The 19,444-nt window shown below is 37.4% G+C and overlaps 1 protein-coding gene across 1 annotated transcript in view; it reads right to left on the reverse strand.

Annotated features, from left to right (window-relative positions):
• Positions 1-19,444, reverse strand: part of MOCOS (molybdenum cofactor sulfurase) — a 237,960-nt gene that overhangs the window by 49,550 nt on the left and 168,966 nt on the right. Inside the window, exon 6 of the mRNA XM_075705959.1 lies at positions 934-1,133. Within this exon, the coding sequence (XP_075562074.1) occupies positions 934-1,133 (200 nt within the window). The remainder of the gene's footprint in view (positions 1-933; positions 1,134-19,444) is intronic.

Here is a 19,444-nt window from a genome sequence, read left to right on the forward strand (position 1 = left end):
CAAAAAAGTCGTATGGGAAGAAGAGCTGTTCCAGTACTACACATCTGCCCATCCCATAACTGGTGCCAGTTATTGACAGCTTTTAAAAAATCAAGGTCATACACTTGAACTTGACTTGTGGGCTTATTCAATCATCAGCCAATGAAAAACAGAAGAATTAAGCAAAACTAGAGAATGTGTTTTTTCTGACTTCTGCTGATGAGCAAGTGAGCTACGTTACTCTATGTTACCCACTGCCTACACGGTGCACAGTCATACGCTATTACCTCTCTACTGAAGGTAGAAAAGTTTCACAAAGTTTCATCTTACAGATACTCAGTATACCTGGTGGATAAAGGCTAGAGAAAGCTGTTGAGAAAGACAGCATTTAAGGATTTTTTGAGCTTGAATCTCACTCTTTACACTTATCATTCAAATTTATTCAATGCTTCCTCAGGAATTTTACAAGAATGTAATTATTAGAACTGAAGGGAAAAGCGAAATCCTCTTTCATGGGTGACTGCAATATTTTGAGATCTGATTTAACTTGTACATCAAAGCTCCAAGGCAGTCTCTTATATCAGCTTTTCTAGACTCGCTTTTCAATTCCCAGTTTTGAGTACTCTAGAGAAGGAAGTCAACAAGAAACCAAACTGCCTAGTCAATGCATCCTGTTAAAACAGCCCACTTTCAAAGTTCCTATGCGTAGATTAAATCTGAAAGATATTGGCTTTGGCTATTATGTACTTTGCATTGTGCTAGCATGATATATTGGATTCTCCTTCTACTACTTTAAAAATGGCGTGTATATATTGCACAGAGCTATGCAGAAACAAACCCAAAACCTCAGAAGGAACCACTATGGACAAAATATTTGCTTTAGGATAAAGAACTCATTGTGAATATCCTTAAAATATAAAAATAACACTCAGTTAAGGCAAGAGAAAAACATACCTGTGAAAAGCCGATCACCTCTCCATTTTCATCGAGCACGTTAAAATTAATGATTGGACCCTGGACATCAGGATTGCTGAAATCTGTATCACTGTAAATACGTACTACAGGAGCTCCATTGGCATATTTTAAGGTAGACAGCACAGTATAGGTGTAGTGAGATAAGGCAAAGGTATGCTGTTTTATTTTCTCCATTCCACCTACAAAAGAAAAGTGCATGTACATGTCAGATGCCTTATTTTTATGGAAATGTAAAAAAAGGATGATTTTTCAGAATGGTGTAGCTGGGAGGTAACTAGCACAGAATTGGTAGTTTTGGGTTCCTTTAAATGAATATACAATTTGCCAAAGTTTCTTACCTCATACAAAAGCTTCAGAAGTGTATCTACAATTAATCTACTGTAGAAATCTAAAAAGTTACACTGAAATAGATTCACATGCATTACAACATTGATAGTTCCAGCCTATACATATCACTAAGACGTTCTGGCACAATGAATTTGAAAAGCAAGTTTTGCTCCAGATCTGACTCTGGAGGTTATGGGAATGAGGCATCAACTCTAGTACAGCACAGAAAGCAAATTGCTATGTCCAAGATAAAATAAAAATAATAAAATTATAAATGAAATTACAAAATACAAGTGTTAGCCTACAAGGAATTTACTTGAATACCGAAGAAATATTCTTCCAAGCCTGCTCTTCTTTTTGCAGAAGAAAAAGAAAGAGGATGTTGTGAACGCCTCATTGACTATACCCATGCAATCTATTTGCTCCAGAGAAGCTTTGCAGAGAAGTTTACAGAGAACTTGGCCTGAAAAAAGCATAAAGAGGAAATATGTTGTCTGCCTTTGCTTTTTTTTTTTTTTTTTTTTGCACTACACTAGGGAGTTTGGAAAAGAGGACTGCAGAGATTTCCTGACAGATGGAGACCTCTTCTATATCTCTGCTTTCTGACAGGAGGTTGTGTCTCTGCTAGATGTCCTTATTGAAATGACTTTTCATTCTTGTGCTCAGAGGATATGCCATAGGATGATATACCATGGTCACCTATGGCTTTGGGGATATTTTAATTCTCTGCAGGAATCTAAAATAAGTGTCAGATACAAAACCACCCATTTCAGCCAAAGGAGAACATATGTAATCTGAAACAAAGAAGTAGTTTGTGATATTCTCTGGGATAAACTGCTGACAGGAGACAAGTAACTGGGTATGACCATAAATATGATATGAGAAAAGGAATAACCCTAACCCCAGCCCTAATCAAACAGTAATTTATCCCATGGAACAAGAAAAGAACAAGTAATCTTCAAAGTAGAAACTGAAAACCTATGAATTTGCATCTTTATGGAAGACAATTAGAAGATAACAATATGATCTCAAAGTACGGTAAGAAACACAGTGAGATACCTGAAGGATAACAACATGGTTAAACCAAGTCAAATCTCCACTGGAGACAGCTGGAATTTTGGCTGAAAATCCAAAGTGGATTCTATTATGCATACAATGCATTGCACTATGGTGGGCCCTCATCATATGGGAAAAAAAAGGAAAGAATAATTTCCTCAAAAGCGTCTGGAAGTAGAACAGTATTTTTCTGCCTTTAGAGTTTTAGACCCAGAGCATTTTCTGTAATGTTGAGTATCTTATTTGAGGTACATGAGCATTTCTGTAACTAAAAACGTTTGACATTTTCTTTTGCTTTCTTTTTTTAAACTGCGTAACTATGAATCTCACACTTCTGCACATACCATTTTTATATCTGAGTATCTGGAATCTTCTACAGTCTGATACAACCGCCCTTGGACAGAAATCTTGTAATCTGCTTGTTGACTTTTGTGCCTTTACTGTGTTATTTATGAATGCATATCAAGGAAAAAATTAAGATATCTTTCTCTTGACACACAGAAGAATTACAGAAACTTCTGTTATTTCACTTTTGTTCAAGTTTCTATATTATGTGCTATCTCCTTTAGATAAGCTAGGAAAGCAGACAGTAAAAGCATAGAAACACATTAGATATAAGGTGGAGGTGCATTTTTTGGTGCTAAAGAATAATAAAGAGAAATAAGATATTTAATGAGATACTAACACACAAAGCACTTTCAAGGAACATTGCCAGAAGCTAATCAGTACAATTTCTAGATGTTAGCCACAGTAAACTTGGCAAGCCTCTCTAGAACATTTTGGTCTGAAAGACAATTTGTATTTTCAGAATCTTTGAGAATAAAAGATTGCCTAGTCAGAGATGTCCTCATCATTGTTTGGTAGAAGTTAAGAGTCTTGGAAAAAAAAAAAAAAGTTATTTCTCAGCGTTTACCAGAAAGTAGCTGTCTTAAGAGAAGTGACTGCCTTGTCAGCTTCTGAGACGTCTGTAAACTCCTGATTCAGAGCTTTTCCAAATTGGCAGGAATCTTTTAATGGAAGATTAAACTACTGTCCTTGTGTCTTGTTGAAGAAATCTCTTATTCAGAAATTTCAGTCTCTCATTCACAGCAATCATCCTGCTATCATTTCTATATTGTCTTCAGCCATTCTCTTTTAAAGTTGCTTAATCACATTTCCTTGTTCATTAGTGAGAAGCTGATGAGCCTCTTAATTATTTATTCTGACAAATCCAAATGCAATAGCCTGCAGTTGCTTTGCTGCCCCGTGACTGGAGAGCGGAAGCAGTGTTGCCAGGGTCCCATGTTTTTAAGTAGGAGAATAGGTTGTGATTAGGTCTGATGTCACAGAAAACCCTGTGAAACAAATGCCAGCAATCTGAAGTTTGTTCTGACAGAAGAAGGGGTATATTCAAAAAAGACTTATGATTTATTTTTATTTTGCTAAACAAAATGATCTGTACTGTATCCTGCATAAATCCAGTGCTTACCTCACCTCCCTCTCCCTACTAGGGAAAAGAATATGAGGAAGAGAAAATAAAACCCAGAAGAAATCTTTGGTCTCTAACATGATCTAAGGATTTGCATTATTGCACCTAGTCTCATATTTGGGGTGACAAAAATAAAACTCATTGTTTGACTGAGCCTGTCTAAGGTAAATGAGAAGGTAATCTTCTATATTATGGTTGAATTGGTATTTATTACCTTATTGCATTCCTGCATTTTATCTTCTTTCTATACAGAACTCTGGTTTTATGCCCAGTTCCTTAACTCCAAACACTTGGAGACTCTTCCCTAGCTGCCTGTTTGGGGATAAAAGAAGTAGAACACCTTAAGCCTTTTGGAAGACGTACAGCTTGGAAAAATCATCAGTACTTAATCTTGAGAAGGTGCCAGGAAGGACTCAAGTGCCCTGACTCCTTCTCACTTTATGGATTTTATTCCTTATCACTGCATTTTTTCATTAAGGTGAATTGCATCTAGTTGCTCCTAAAAGTGATTTTAAAATTAAAAACAATTTATGTGCTCTGTAATTTGGATCAGAATGAATCTGTTGTAGCCTAAATTACACCAGTTGAAGTCTATCTAATACCATTCACTGTATTTATGTGTGTAGGAACACATTCAGCACAAAGGATGCTCTCGTTAATGACTGACTTCTTCCTGCAGTAGAAATGTAAGGACTTCCCTGTCAAAAGGGAAACTCCTCCATTTCTGTGGATTAATATGCCCCTTACTACTTTGTTCCCATGTGTGTATTTTGACTTATATTAAGCCAGACATATTCATTCATTTAATTCTTCTTCCCAATAGCACCTCATTTTTCATACTATTTGTTGCCACAATGAATGCCATATATTTTTGCAGTGGCAAAGTTATTGAGCAGAAGAGATTGACAAAGAAAGCTTGTACTTTTGTGTACAAACCTCCTTGGCAAAGTACTCTAGTAAGCCTGTGGAGATGATGTTAAACATCATATTGCTGATGTATGTTTGTACACTACATCCTGACGGATCAGCACTATCTCAGACCTACCATCCCATCTTACACTTCCATTTGGGTACTGTTATGGAAACTGATACTGTTCCAGTATGGAAAATTCAGAGTGCCAGTGCACTGGATAACCCACGGATACATTTATAATGTCAGCTCTTCCATAGGAATTGCATGTGTGCATATGCCTATCCATAGAGACTGTGTGACAGTTCAATCATGTGGAAGAGAAGGGTAAGTTATCTCACATTTACAAGAGGGTTCAAACTATGTGCATTCAAACTATGCACAATTGCCACTACAGTACTGTAAATCCACCGCTTGTCTTGCCTGGTAATAACTTCTTTTATTTGTGTTACCTCTGCCTTATTATCTGCTTGTTATATGCAAAATACAGTAAGATTTTATATTTCCAGTGGAATTTTATCTAATCAGAGAAACATGAGATACACAGATGTCCAATAAGTATTCAGTACAGAATGCTTTTGAGTCAGTATAGACTTCATTTTGCTTTATGTGAATGGCAAACATGTAATAGCATACAATCTCCTCTCTGAAACAACCAGGATTTCAGTAGCTCAAATGTTCAAATGTTAGTTCTTCCTGAAAGAACTGCAGACAGATAGGTGTATGTCAACATCTATACAAGATTTTGAATAAAGAGATTAAGATAAAGCAGAGACTGAAATTGAGCCTCTAGAATGAAAGCTTTGGTGCTTAAAGTTTTCAGGCTGTACTCAGAAACCTCTGTGATCTGCATTCAAATATAGTTCTTATCTCTCTTATTATAAGAAATTAAATATTGGAGATAAGGGAGAGCCATAAATCAAACACACAGCTATTTTTCTAACTTGCTGTGAAAAAACCACAGAAATTGAAGTTTACATGAACCAATTCTCTGTTACTCCAGTAAATCCAAACTCACATATATCTTTGGATGAGAAAAAGATCAATGTGATTCATTATTCTTCAGCATTACCTAACTGATAGCAATGAGGCAGAGACATGATGAGCTGAAATCTCAGCAAACCAATCAGCAGGGAGTGAAACCAAGATGTAGCCACCTTCTAATAAATCCCAAACAAGACAGATCACCATGTGGGACCTGTGAGTCAATGTGCTAATGAAGCCACAGAACCTGTAAATCCTGTCAAACATTTGGAGTCCTTCCTTCACTTCCTCCAAGAAGCGTACATTAAGATTCATTTCTGGGCTTTTTTTTGGTGTTCTTTTATGCGTAGAACTGAATGTCTCTGACTGAAGTCTGTCACCTACTTAGTGTAATTCTCCCAAAGAACATCTCTTGAGGATGAACTTGGTAATGGTAGCTTCATATATCTCCTTTGCAAATTTGAGTGCTTTGACTTAAAAGCACATTAAACAAGGTATTCTAACCGCTGCTATTTTTTAGCAAACCTGCTTCAAACAAACACTGCAAACACAAAAATGAAATATTCATATGATGATCCAACCCCCTGCCCCCAAAGCGCAACCCTGAAATGTTATAAATACAATACTAGAAAAGCAAATAATGAGAAGAAAATATAATCAACTTAGTAAGAAACCTTGATCACTCGTCCCCTGGTACGGCTCCTACTTTCATCAATAAAAATATTACATATACATGTTCCTGGCAGCTTTTTTCCCTCCAAGTTATGAGAAAGGCTGTCTTAAGTCAGACCAAATCTAGCTACTGCCTGTCTCCCAGAGTGAGGAATAGCAGATGCCTAGAGGAAAAAATATATGAAAAAAATTATGTAACTTCTAAGCAGCTACAATTGATAGCCTAAAGATTAAATAAACAGAATATAAATCAAAAATACATGAAAATGAGCTTACAGGGTGGCTAACAGGCACTAACATTACTTTTAAAAACAGAACTAAGGGTATAAGAGCCCCTCATGGAACTTAAGCATTAAAATGAATACATTAGCACTTCCTTGGAGTCAACAGAAAGGAGCTCTTCTAATGTAATACCATTCCAATATTGGTGATAACTGTTAGCAAATCTAGTTCATTAACACTCAACATAAAACACTGTAACTGGCTTATCAGCAAATTCATAAAACCATCCATCATCCATGCTCACACAAAATGCATAAGGCGTGGACAGATTGCAAACGCCTGACACTGACTCACACGAACAGTCCAATCAATTTGATCTATAAAACACATGTAATAAAAATTGATTTGGGAAACACAAAGTGGGGTGGACCATGACCCTTTCTGCAACTGAGGTGACTGCATTTGTGAGCAAGAAGGGAAAAATCTGTGTCCCCAGATGTCATTTGTACTTCCAAAAAAATACCTTGCCATGCATAGATTAGAGCAGGCTTCTTTCTGAAGTTAAGATGCAACAAGAAGAATTACATAAAAGGAAATTTCAGTTATGAAACTATGTATTTTCTTTGGTTGAAAAGCACATAGTTTTGTTTGAAAGTACATAATGAAGTTGCAAGAGTCCATCTCACAAGATCAATGTCCAGGTTGAAACTTCAGATGGACTCTTGCAACTTACTTGTGTACTTTCTGCATGTCCAAAATGGAGAGGTATGTTACACTCTCAACACTACTAAATCCATGCAGAAATCAATGGGTAATAGGGGGACCTTTTACTTGCTCAACACTAATTCTTTGCATAATAGCTTAAATCCTTTTATTCTCCTCCTTCTCCCACACCATCTCAATAGTTTCAGACTGTGGGAAGCAACTGCTTAATCCTCTATTCAGAATGTTATACCAAACCCAAACATGAAACACATATTCGGTGTTTATCTTAATGAACAGAAGGCTCTTTGATGCCCCATCTCCCACTTCTTTAGAGCAGCTAATTCAAGCTCTGTTTTCACATAGTGAGGGGAGTTAGAAGTCTTTGTTTTGAATAAAACAAGCAGCACATTCTGAAAGAAGCAGCTCTTAATTTTCAAACATCGTAATGAGGAATACTTTGTCCTTTTTTTTAATTTCTTGGGAGTAGTATAAGAGAGGGGAAGTTGCATGTGCCAGCTGGCTGTCTCACTTTTAGTGTAACTATTTTAATTACAGGTACAATTCAATTTCAGTTAACTGCTTGTTAGACTGAAAACTATCTAATAATTCAAATAAGCTCCAGGTAAGATACATTTAATTTACTGTTTGCTATTGTTATGAGATTTCTTTTCTGAGCCGGCGGAGGGCATGTGTGTGTGTCTGTCCATCCTTTTTTATTATTGCATGAGCCCAAGCCATACTCTCAGCAGAAGAAATAATTTCAGGATGACTTTTCAACCATAAAACCAGCAACATAAAAGATGAATGGGGAGGCTTTCTTAAAAAAGCAGAGTGTTTTGCACACCTCATGGAAGCAGCATTCAAACCGCATCTCCAGAGTGCTGGATGACATGCGCCCAGAGAGGTTTCTGTGAGAACAGAATCATCCCTGAAAGTACGTATTTATGAGATACTTTTTTATCTCTAAAGGCTTTGTCTCCCAAGGTTTTTCTCAGTCCAGCAGAACAACTTCTGCTTATGATTCTGTCATCTTAAGGACTAAAGGCAAGAGAAGCTTGTACTATAAAAGCACATGAATTCTCCTGGTAGCTGTTAGAAACCTGAATGTAACATAGAGGCCTGTTTCCTGCTGTATTATAAAAGTGGCTCTGTCCTTTGTTTAATGGAGCCTGCTATGCACAATTCCTCGAAGCCAGCACGTGAAAGCTTTACTACTGCTTGTTTCCTGGTATTTTCAACTCTCAACAGCTAGACTGCTAATATGAGGCAGAGCATAAAACTCTTCTTTGTCTCAAAGCTACAGTCATGGGGATTTAGAAAATGTAAGATGGGGCAGTAAGTCTTAGGTTTTCAAGTCAATAAGACTAATTCAGCACTGACTTTGCATGAACACTTATTTATTTATTTATTTACTTACTTATTTGAGTCAGCAACAACTTTCTAATCACTTTAACATAGTAGGAGGAAAACCTTTCTCATCTTCTGCTCAGCCAGAGACTATGATACTTTCATCAGGTCTACAGTTAAGTACAATTCATCCCTCAAATAACTTTTCTATAAGACCCAGTCACCAGGACTACTTGATGGTCTCATAACTTTCTAATGGCTCTGCAGTTTTGTGGGCTGTTTGTTTTTGTTTTCCCCTGAGGGGGGCTGCAGACCAATGGAGACAAACAACTCGCACCAGAAATAAGCTGAATATAAAGATAAATCCAAATGTGTTTTTTATAGGAGGAAATCTCTCCCTCAGCATCAAGAGAACCCTTTAAAATATTCTGAAAACCCAGCCAGCTGCTTTCTTTGTCTCCCTAAGACGACAGATCCCAATCTAAAACCTTGCTAGGATATAAATCAGCTCTGTTTCAAAGCTCACCACGGCTGTATTAGGTGAAGAAGAATGCATAATCGTGTGCTCAAACCTTGCACTTCAGTACCCACTGGTTTGACTCTACCTTCCTACAGGTTTTACATTAGCAATACTTTTAACATAACATTTTTGGAATCTCTTTGTTGGTAAAACACTTTGGTGTCCAACACAGCATATCGACTGGCATTCCAGGTTTTCCCTGCCTGATAATATTGGTTGGACACCTTCCCTCTTTTTCTCTGACAGTCTCTGAACCAGGGCTGTGGCTGCCAGTGTATGAAGTAGTTGGGATGCTCTGTGTCTGCTCTTGTGCAGCCTTTGCATCCCACTCATTCTAAGGCTCCACAGAACTTGCCCGTCACAGCACTACAGAAAATACCACAGGTTCATTTAATCAAATCAAGAAATACAATACAGAAAAAAGAAGTTTCCAGACAACAAATTCTAAGGCATGATGTTGACTATCGATGGAACAAGATAAAAATACACTCAATTTTTCTGTTCTGTATCTGTAACATTCAGGAATATTGAAAGTTGGTAAAATAAGCTCTAGCCATTATTATTAACAGAACAATATTTTCCTTAGTGAAAATTTGGATTTATTGATATTCATAATTTTCTGATAGCCTGAAAGGATGCTTTGCCGTTTGTTTTGCATTCTCAGACTAGGTCTCTGCTGGGTAATGTTATTATAATAATAGCTGCTATGGAGGGAACAAACAGTGTCATTCATGAAACAGAGGTAATAAAGCAGCTACAATGAATTCTAAAAACTGCTTTGAAATTGCCTTGATTTGATGCCTTAATCATAAGGAAGCATGCAGTCAATATTGAAAAGTGCTCAGGATTCTTGGACCTCATCCTAAACTAAATTATACCAGGACTTGTCCCAAACTTTTTAAACAGGCAAATATTTTAATAAATATCTACATTAATACCACAAGAGAGACCTTTAGCTAAACATTTCGGGAACCCCTGAATTCTTTAATTTTTACTGCCATTTTTATCGACCCTCCCCCAAGGTCAGAGCATTAACTTTGCTTTACATCACCCACTGTTCTCGTGAGGACCAAAGGGTGACCCACTGACACGCTTCCCTTCATGCGGCCATCTTTTCTGCCCAGATGTGGCAGGATCAGGTCTCCTGAAGTTCATTGGCAAGGTTTGTGAGACAGTGAGATGTGTGAACACACATAACATTTCACACAGTGAGAGGAAAAACCGAGAGCAAAAATGGCTACTGTGCCACAATGCTGCACACTCTCAACACACAGGCTTGAGCAATGATGTTACAGTCCCAGTCTCACTTCTCAAGAGTTCAGTCAATAAAAGTGAGATGCCAGTACTTCTTAAAGTACAGCTATTGCTGTGACACAGCAATAACCTCTGTAAGGCAGTACCAGTGTTTTTATAAGCAGAATGTCCTGCAGTGTTGGCTGGCATAAATTAACGTTTGGCAGGTTGTCATTACATTCCTCATTCCTATGAGCTTCTGAAATCCACTGCACCTAAAATATTGTGTGGTCTCCAAGTCATGGGGGTGATGAGTAATAAGATAGTGTGGTGGATAAAGACTGAACATCTGTAATTTTGTAAGCACAGGATAGGTATTTTAATCAATTGCCAGTTCAGTGTGCAGATCTACTAAAAAGAAGACTGGAAGAGAAACCTAAGTTAGAAAATATGAATATTATAAAGTAATTTATTCTAGTTTTTGGTTTTTTTCCTTCTAAAGACTGTAGGTAGTGTGCTTCAGAAAGAATTAACCACTCTTGGTATTACATCAGCTTCAATAAGCTATAACACTATAAATCAGTCAGAATCTGTGCTTCAGATTCAGTTCAGAAGAGCTGAAGTATTTCAAGACATGAGCAATTCTTATGTGTACCACTTGCTGTCCCATGCCGTAAATGAAGATCTATGGTAAACTAGAGAACTGCCTCTGAAGACAGACTTAGACAGGGTCAAAAGAAAACACTGATCTGAGCAAGGCATCGGTGAAGGACGAAGGCTACCAACTCAGAGGGAGCCACCATCAGAGAAGAGAAGAGAGGAAGCATGCACTTAGGAAGCTGTCCTGGTTTCGGCTGGGATGGACTTAATTTTCTTCCTAGTAGCAGGCATAGAGCTGTGTTTTGGATTTAGTAGGAGAAGAATGTTGATAATACACTGATGGTTTAGTTGTTGCTGAGTACTGCTTATGCTAGTCAAGGACTTTGCAGCTTCCCATGCTCTGCCAGGTGCACAAGAAACTGGGAGGGGGCACAGCCAGAAGAGTTGATCCAAACTGACCCAAGGGCTATTCCATACCATATGATGTCATGTTCAGTATACAAACTGGGGGGGGGCGGGTTGGCCAGGGGGCAGCAATCGCTGCTCTGGAACTGTCTGGGTATCGGTCGGCGGGTGGTGAGCAATTGCATTGTGCATCGCTTGCTTTCTATATTATTATTATTACTATTTTACTTTATTTCAATTATTAAACTGTCCTTATCTCAACCCAGGAGTGTTTCTCACTCTTACTCCTCCGATTCTCTCCCCCATCCCACCGGGACAGGGGGAGTGAGTGAGCGGCTGTGTGGTGCTTAGTGCTGGCTGGGGCTAAACCACGAGAGAAGCCCTGGCCTTTTCCCACGGCAACCCATTACACCTGAGCTCTGCAGAAGTGAGGGAAAAGGACTAGGGGCTGCTGCTGTTGTGTCGAGTGAGGGACTCTGCAGTTAAGGTGTAAACATGAAGATTAAAAATGGCTTTAAAAAACAAGGTTTTCCCCATCGCTTCCACCTCAGATATTTTTAACAATAGCAAGGCTTTATAGAAAGGAAGGTCCAGCTCAAAGCACTGTTCACAAACGCCCCTTTTCAGGTGAGGAAAGAAGGCAAGATGGCAGAGGTTCCCTTCTCACCAAGTAGGGATGAAGCTACAACACCCACGCGGGGTGTGGGGGCCCAGATTCACTTATCTCTTCCCTTGAGGGGCTTCAGACTCTAGTTTGTTACCAGACATAATAAAACAATACATTTTACTTCCCTGGCTCCTTTGGAGCTCTCAAATTTTGGAATACTTTTTCTTATACCCTGACACAGTATTATTAAAGTTGTAATATTGGCTACTGCTATTCAGACTGTTCTATGAGATCCATATTTTAAGATGTTAAAGAACACTGTTGGGGATAATGAAGGGAAAAATCAGAAATACAGCTCTTTTCATGTTTTCTGGTTATTTAGTATTATCTGCCATACACTTCTTTCTTTCTTTGATGCAGCATATTTGCCAAAGACATCTAGAATGCAGAAACAGGCTGCTTTTATTATTTGATAAACGGAAGTATTCAGACTATACTGGGGGCTTTACAAACAAACTTAAGGAAACACACACACAGATAATCCTTGTTACTTACTTTTTCATTCTTGCCCCACCAATGAAAAGCACAGTCTTGCTACTATAAATGAAAAGTATGACCACGAAAAGAGCTTCATATTTAAAGCATCATGAAATAAAAATCTTTAGAAATGAATCACAGTATATACAGCTGCTATGCCTAACAGACACTGAGCGTTATTAGTGTTGGCAAAGAAAGTTGACACAAGCTTAGCTGCATGACCTTTGTCTACACAGAGATGCTGCACAACATGAGAGATGCAAATTCCATAATAAGAAGCAAAGAATCTGTTTTATTAGCTTAGCCTTGAATTACAAAAACTTGTTGCTGGAATATGTTCATCTAATACTCTTTCTTTTTTCCCACCTTGAAAGATGCTTAACTCAATATATGAGACAATTTGAATAGCTTCAATCACACACAAGAAGACCCCATCTTAGATACCTTGCCTTGGCTTAGTCTCTCTAGCCAAGCAGTTGGGAGCTCTGTTTTGCAGTTGAAATGACTCAATCCTTTTAAAGATTATTATGTAGTCTATTATTTTCTTTATTAGGTGACTTTATGCAACAGATATCCTCTTCTGAGTTGAACTAACCAGAATGGCTATTTCAGGCTGCCCAAGCTTCTAATATTTCCAGAATCAGCTTTTCTGGGCTGACCAGGCCCCTGGTGGTCTTACATCTCTAGGAGACGATCCTGCAGGAACTACATCACCCTACTGTGGTACTTCGTGAGAGATACAAGACACCTCATTCAAAAAAGCAGCTAACTTCAGACTGATCAGGACTGCAGTGATTAATCAAACTGTTCAAACATTTGACTGCAAACCTAAAAGGAAAACTTTGATAATTAAGAAGTGCAAATTTAAATGCATGGCAGTGCATGGCAAAGGCTGCATGTATCAAACATTCATGTGGGTGCATTTCATGCAGAACTAGTATATTCATTTACCTCCCTGAAACTTTTCTGTCTTCTTGCATATGGCAGGATATGTGGGAAAGCAGTATGTAAAGGATCAGTCCTGCTTCATTTTATGAGAACAGTAACAGTCCCACAATATTTTGTGGGTTCCCACCCACAAAATCTTTTACTGGTACTCAGTGGCACTTTTCCAAGGACCTCCTCAGTAATTTTTAAGAGTTCAAGAACACCTTCAATGTTTACTATAACAGTTGGAACTTACTGAGCAGTTTTTAATAGGGAAATTTTACTACATCAGTGAGAACAAGAGGCAACTGCTAGCCCATCAACCTTGGTGTGTCATTCTATTTTAGGGTGTTCTGAAGTGATCAGATGAAGTGTTGATCAGATAAATTTAGCCTGGATGGTGACATGGCATCTCTACCCTTTTTCCTTTCATTATAATTCCCATTATGACTCTCACCAAAGAGCTTTCTCAAATGAGAATGCATCAATACAACTATGAAGAGAGATCAGAAGGATGCAGTATAAGCTGGCATTTTGTGGCCATGGCAGTCAGGCAGCTTGAACTCCCCAGGAGAGACAGGGCACTACTGACAGTTACATAGCAAGTCCTTTTTCGGCAAGCTGCTGAAATTTCAGTAGTCTGGAACTGGTCTGGGTAGTTTTTTACAATGCTGAGCAATTTTGCTTTTTCTTGTCTTCTTACCTAAAGACCATACTTTCCAGAGTATGAGGAGGCTTAGCATGTGACATACCTCTTGCTCTCTATTCTTTCTAACAGTATTGTGTTCTATCCTTTCTTTTTTTTTAATACTTCCTAGCTATTCTAGTATCACAATCTCCACATTGTGTGAGAAGTGATAGAAAACCTACACTTTGTTCTCAAGAGAGACTCTAGTGTCCCAGAGAGTTCCGCTCTCTCACATGCCAACTTGAGATGGATGTCTCACAGGAATAAGACACCCCTTGTAAAGCTGGAGAACAAACAGATAAACAAATAGATAAGTAAATAAATGTTGGCTCAAGCACTTCTTTCCTTCTACGTCTCTGAACATTCAGGAAATAAATTGGTTAATATCCTCAAGTTATGATGAATCACACGATTTTTCTAGGCTTGGTAGAAGTGGCAAAGTTGGAACACTTCACCTGTCTTGAACACAGAACAGTAAAGGAAAAAGGAAGGTATTATAAATTGAAGGGTCAGAAACATTACAATTTTATGGTCTTGCCCAGTCTTGGCTAACCCATAAGGTCAAACCAATCAATTGATCAAAAAAATTTTTTTTTCTTTTTGAGGTCTGGACAATGCAACTCTTGTCAAATATACTCATTACAGCTTTTCCCTTTTTTCTTTCTTTATCAGAATGATGCTGTCAAGGTCAGTATGCGATCTACTATAAAAGCCTAGATCCTTCTCTATCAGAGCAAATAACAAGACGTGTTGGTAACAAGACAGCATCTTGATTATTTCTGACTAAAAGTTGAACCTTGAAGGCTCACTTTGTTCAACAGCCTGCAACCTACCAAACTTTGACTCAACTCATACCACACTTTCTTGTAACATACGATGAGCTCTGTCATGAAGGATTAAATTGTTTCCCACATCTTATCCAGCCTTCTCTTCCTCCATTTCCACAACTCTTTATGGACCATATTCACCAAACTTAGGTATGTGTGATATGTTTATAACTTTATCTGAAGATATTCTGTAAGACAGAAGTTAAACACATCACTATACTGCTCTGCTATTTTTGCTTTTTGACTATGCTGGTATTAGTTTCCTCCACAGATTTTGTCCCTTGATCTGTATGCAGGCAAGAGACAAAGGTGGGTGTCAGGGGCATCAGGCAGTTTAACATCAGTTGCTCGTATACCAGGTTAGTCAGTAATGTATTCAGAGCCTATGATAGCCGACAGCATCCTCCACAGCTGTAAACCTCTCTGGCAGCAATCGGCAAGAACATCTTTCCATACCCTCTGTGCTGCTGAGATGCAAACCTATCTTTTCAAGAGGTTCTGAAATTCTGCCACGCTAACTGAATGCACCCCATTGGGTTTTAGTTCTTTATTTTTTGTATTTTGTTTTGCAGCAGAGACGGTGAGTATTTGACCCAAAGACAGAGGCCAGATCAGCCTCTTTCACACAGCTGCTTGTTGAGCGGACATTTATTTAAAACTCTTCCTGTCAGAACAGAATGATCTATTAGTAGCACAAAATGGCACAATGCCCAGAGACAGATTTTGAGAATTTCTGCTTTCATGAACAGGAAGACATTTTCAAGACTAATTTACGAAACAGAGATCAAAATATATCTTAAAAACCTCTTAACACAGCTATAAGAATATATTGCTTTTAAACACCTATGATGTTACCCAATTAATGGATTGGTATTGCTACTCTCAATTTATAAATTCCAATTTATAAAACTCTCAGCCTCTTTTTTCTACCCTTAGTTTACCCCCTTCTTGTTCTCATGCTTCCCCTTTTATTAACCTCCAGCTTTTATAGATTATTAAAGAAAATCGGGAATGTTCTCTGTCAGTTACACTGAACTGTATTTTAAATAATGTACTGGCTTTTCCTCTTAGAGCTGAGTTTCAACTATTCAGAACTTGGAATAATCTAAGGGAATGTCCATTTTTGTAAAAGCAATGAAATAAAATATGCTAAAATTATGAAATATGTCATTAATTAGTTTCAGACAGAAATTTTTCCATTATTGTTATAGAGAATTCTCATTTTTAGTTAATGATAATTGGAAAATGGCATTCTGTTTAGGAAGAAACTATGATAGTGATATTTTTTAAATATCATACCAGGAAGAAAGCCAAAGTACTCAGATCTCCCAGCTAATAAAACCTCAGAGAAATGTTTGTTTCAAACACATTCAAATATTTCATTTCCATGCAGTCAAACCTTTTGTGAATACTGAAATGCAGGATGTATTAAGTAATATATTTGAAATACAATGAAATAAATACTAAGTACTATGTCTAGATGGCCTGATAGAATAATTTTAGCCTTTTTCCTGTAAAATGTTATACCAAAACTAACAGATTTCAGTAAGACAGATGTCCTTTCAGACAGCTCTCCAGTGAAAATTATAAACAGTTCTAGTCTCTTCCTCCCTCCTAATCCATTTGCTTATTCAAAAGATTGAGCATATCAAAGGGGGAAAAGTTGATTTATTATTATTGTTAATATTATTTTGTATTTAGAAACCATTACTTTTAGGAAAAAGAGGATTAGAATATGACACTCAATTAATCCTTAGACATCTGCAATAGCATTTCCACCCTTTTTGTTTAATTTTCTGTTTCAAGGAGATGTCCAAGTCATATAAAATTACTTATTTTCCAGAAATACCTCAAGTTTGGCTCGGTTTTATAATATTTTTCTCTTTGTCCTTTTTTGCCTTTTTTTTTTTTTAAAATAACTCATGTTTATTAAAGGATCTACTCTTGTCTTTATGTTTAAGATAAATTCAACCAATTCTTGGAAAGAAAAGTAGCAGCCTCAGAAGAAAACTGGAGACAAAAAGTAATCTGATAGCTGGTCCATATATATGCACTCCCACACAGAAACACACTAATCGTGATCACTAAAATACCATCTGTCAAAAACATGTAATGTAGCTCCTAAAGAAGGCCTAATGAGTGAAAAATGGAAAAAAGTTTTCTTAGTGGGCTTTAGCGAAGAAAGGCTCATTTATAAATCACTTTCTGGTTCGTGAATTAAGAGGGGAGCTACCGCATTTTGGAGAGGTTTTATATTTTATCCTTAAGCTTTTCAGCAGTACAACTTTTTGTGTTGAGTTTCTCCTTCTGAGGCCTCCCTCCCTCCCTCTCAAGCATTTTCATGTTTTTCTCTACTGGTTCTGTTCTCTTGTTGTTCTTCTCCAGACCTTTCACATACCAGCAGTGGTAAGGCTACTTGCTTCTGTTGCTAACTCACACTATATAAACAATATCCACAGAATCACCTTTTCTCTGAACCTCACAAGCAGACATTTTTTGCACAAACACAACCAAAACCAGAGTTGGAGACCTCAGAAATCAAGTTCAAATCCACTCATGTAACTTCCAATATATTTCTTCTTGTAGTGGGGTCAGGAACATGAAGACGTCCCTATTAAGTCCCTTGGACAACACCTGAAACATAGGTGTGTCAGCAAAATGTATGTATGTTCACTTTTTTCCCCTGTTAAATGTTCAAAAACTTGCTTGAAGGATGGACCATGCATTATTATTTACCTCATGTATTCCAAATACAATTCTATTCTATAAAATAAATAAATCAAGACTGGCCTTCAAACAGACAGGTGATACAAATAATGAACATCGGGGTTTAAAAAATCACATTTTCAAGTTCTTTTCTATAAGCACAAGGATAAGAAATGTATTCTTGTTAACATAACAAAATCAAGTACCACTTATACTCACAAGAGTCTAGGCTTTTGCTAGTTAGGAATGATACCACACATCACAAGACTATGAGAGCAGTGGAAGAGTTAGGAATGCTAGGTGTCAGTCTGTAGCTTACTGTAACTGGCTTACCGTACACTTTTTAAAATGGCAGTTTCTCTAAATAAAGATCAGTCTTTTTAAAAGCAAACCAAGGCCATATTCAGATCTCGTTTAAAGTGGTAGCAATCTAGGAGAAATCCATCAATCAAATTTAACCTTATCCCTATGTTCTGCTGTATTTCTAAAAATTTCTTAACATACATCAACTACCCTAAATCTACACAAAATGCAGGCTATTCATTTTCTAAATTATTTATACAGATTTGTTTGCATTCCTTTACTAGTTTTCCCTTAACTGTATTTCCTATTTATGCAGGGGCTTTATTCTTTCTACATTGCTAAAGCTGTGCCTTTTCATAATGCAGAAACTTTCAAGTGGCAAGGTGATACATAGACAACTTGCAATGTTACTTTTTAGATGCTTATCTTGGGGAGGAATAAACAGGAATGAGAAATCATATTCCAAATCTGGAATAATTTCAGAATCTTCCAGTTGATCTTTTTGTTTACCAATATGTGATCACAATGCTGCTGGGAGTGGATGGAAAGTAACAGAGAAAAATTCCTCTAAAAAAAAAAAAAAGAAAAGGGGTTATCAGAAAATGTAAGTTCCAGTGATCAGTTTCATCCAGAGATGAAATAAATACCAATGCATTGCAGAACTCATAAATTTTTGTCCTCAGGGCTTGCTGTTACTTCTTGCTTTCTGCTTTCTGAATATTGATAGCTTACATTTTCCAGCTTTTCTCTGAAACAATGAGCTACAAAACTAAACTTTTTTTTTTTTTTAAAAGGATGTTCTTAGTCACATGACTATAAATTGAAGCTTTAAGGAAAATGTTAATTCTCAGACTTGTGAAAAAAATCTCAACTGCTGAGATCATTGAACCTGCACTCATTTTGAAAGCATTCTTAAACTGTAAGTCTATTACTTCAAATGTATAAATATATTCATTATAATTTCCTATCTTATGCTCTATTAATCCAGTAAACTAAGCTGAAACAGAGTAGCACAGAAGTACTCCCAATAAACATACAAACACAAACAGTGTTTCAGAATACCCTCTTTTGCACCAGCTGAAGAATCAAATGTGCCTTGTCAAACACCTGGGGACTCAACAGATCAAAAATTTGGAGACGTGAAAGGAAAGAGTGAAGGGACAGCCTCACAAGATGTGGCAGTTACCCACACTCACCTAAGTGCTCTACAGACACACTGTGAAAGAGGCACTGCTCACAAACACACACCATTCAGATAGGCTGTGCATCAGATACAAGGGGTTTTTTTAGCTGCAAAACAGTTGTTCTTAGGTTCCTAGTAACACAACTGTGAATCTGTATATTTATGACCATTCTGTAATATTAAAAAAGAACAACCAAAAAACCCAACCCAAGAACAAATCACACACATACACATGGTGGCTTCCAGCCCACACCAGTTCACTG

The sequence above is a fragment of the Pelecanus crispus genome, chromosome 2 (assembly GCF_030463565.1).
Source record: "Pelecanus crispus isolate bPelCri1 chromosome 2, bPelCri1.pri, whole genome shotgun sequence".
Classification (NCBI taxonomy): domain Eukaryota; kingdom Metazoa; phylum Chordata; class Aves; order Pelecaniformes; family Pelecanidae; genus Pelecanus; species Pelecanus crispus.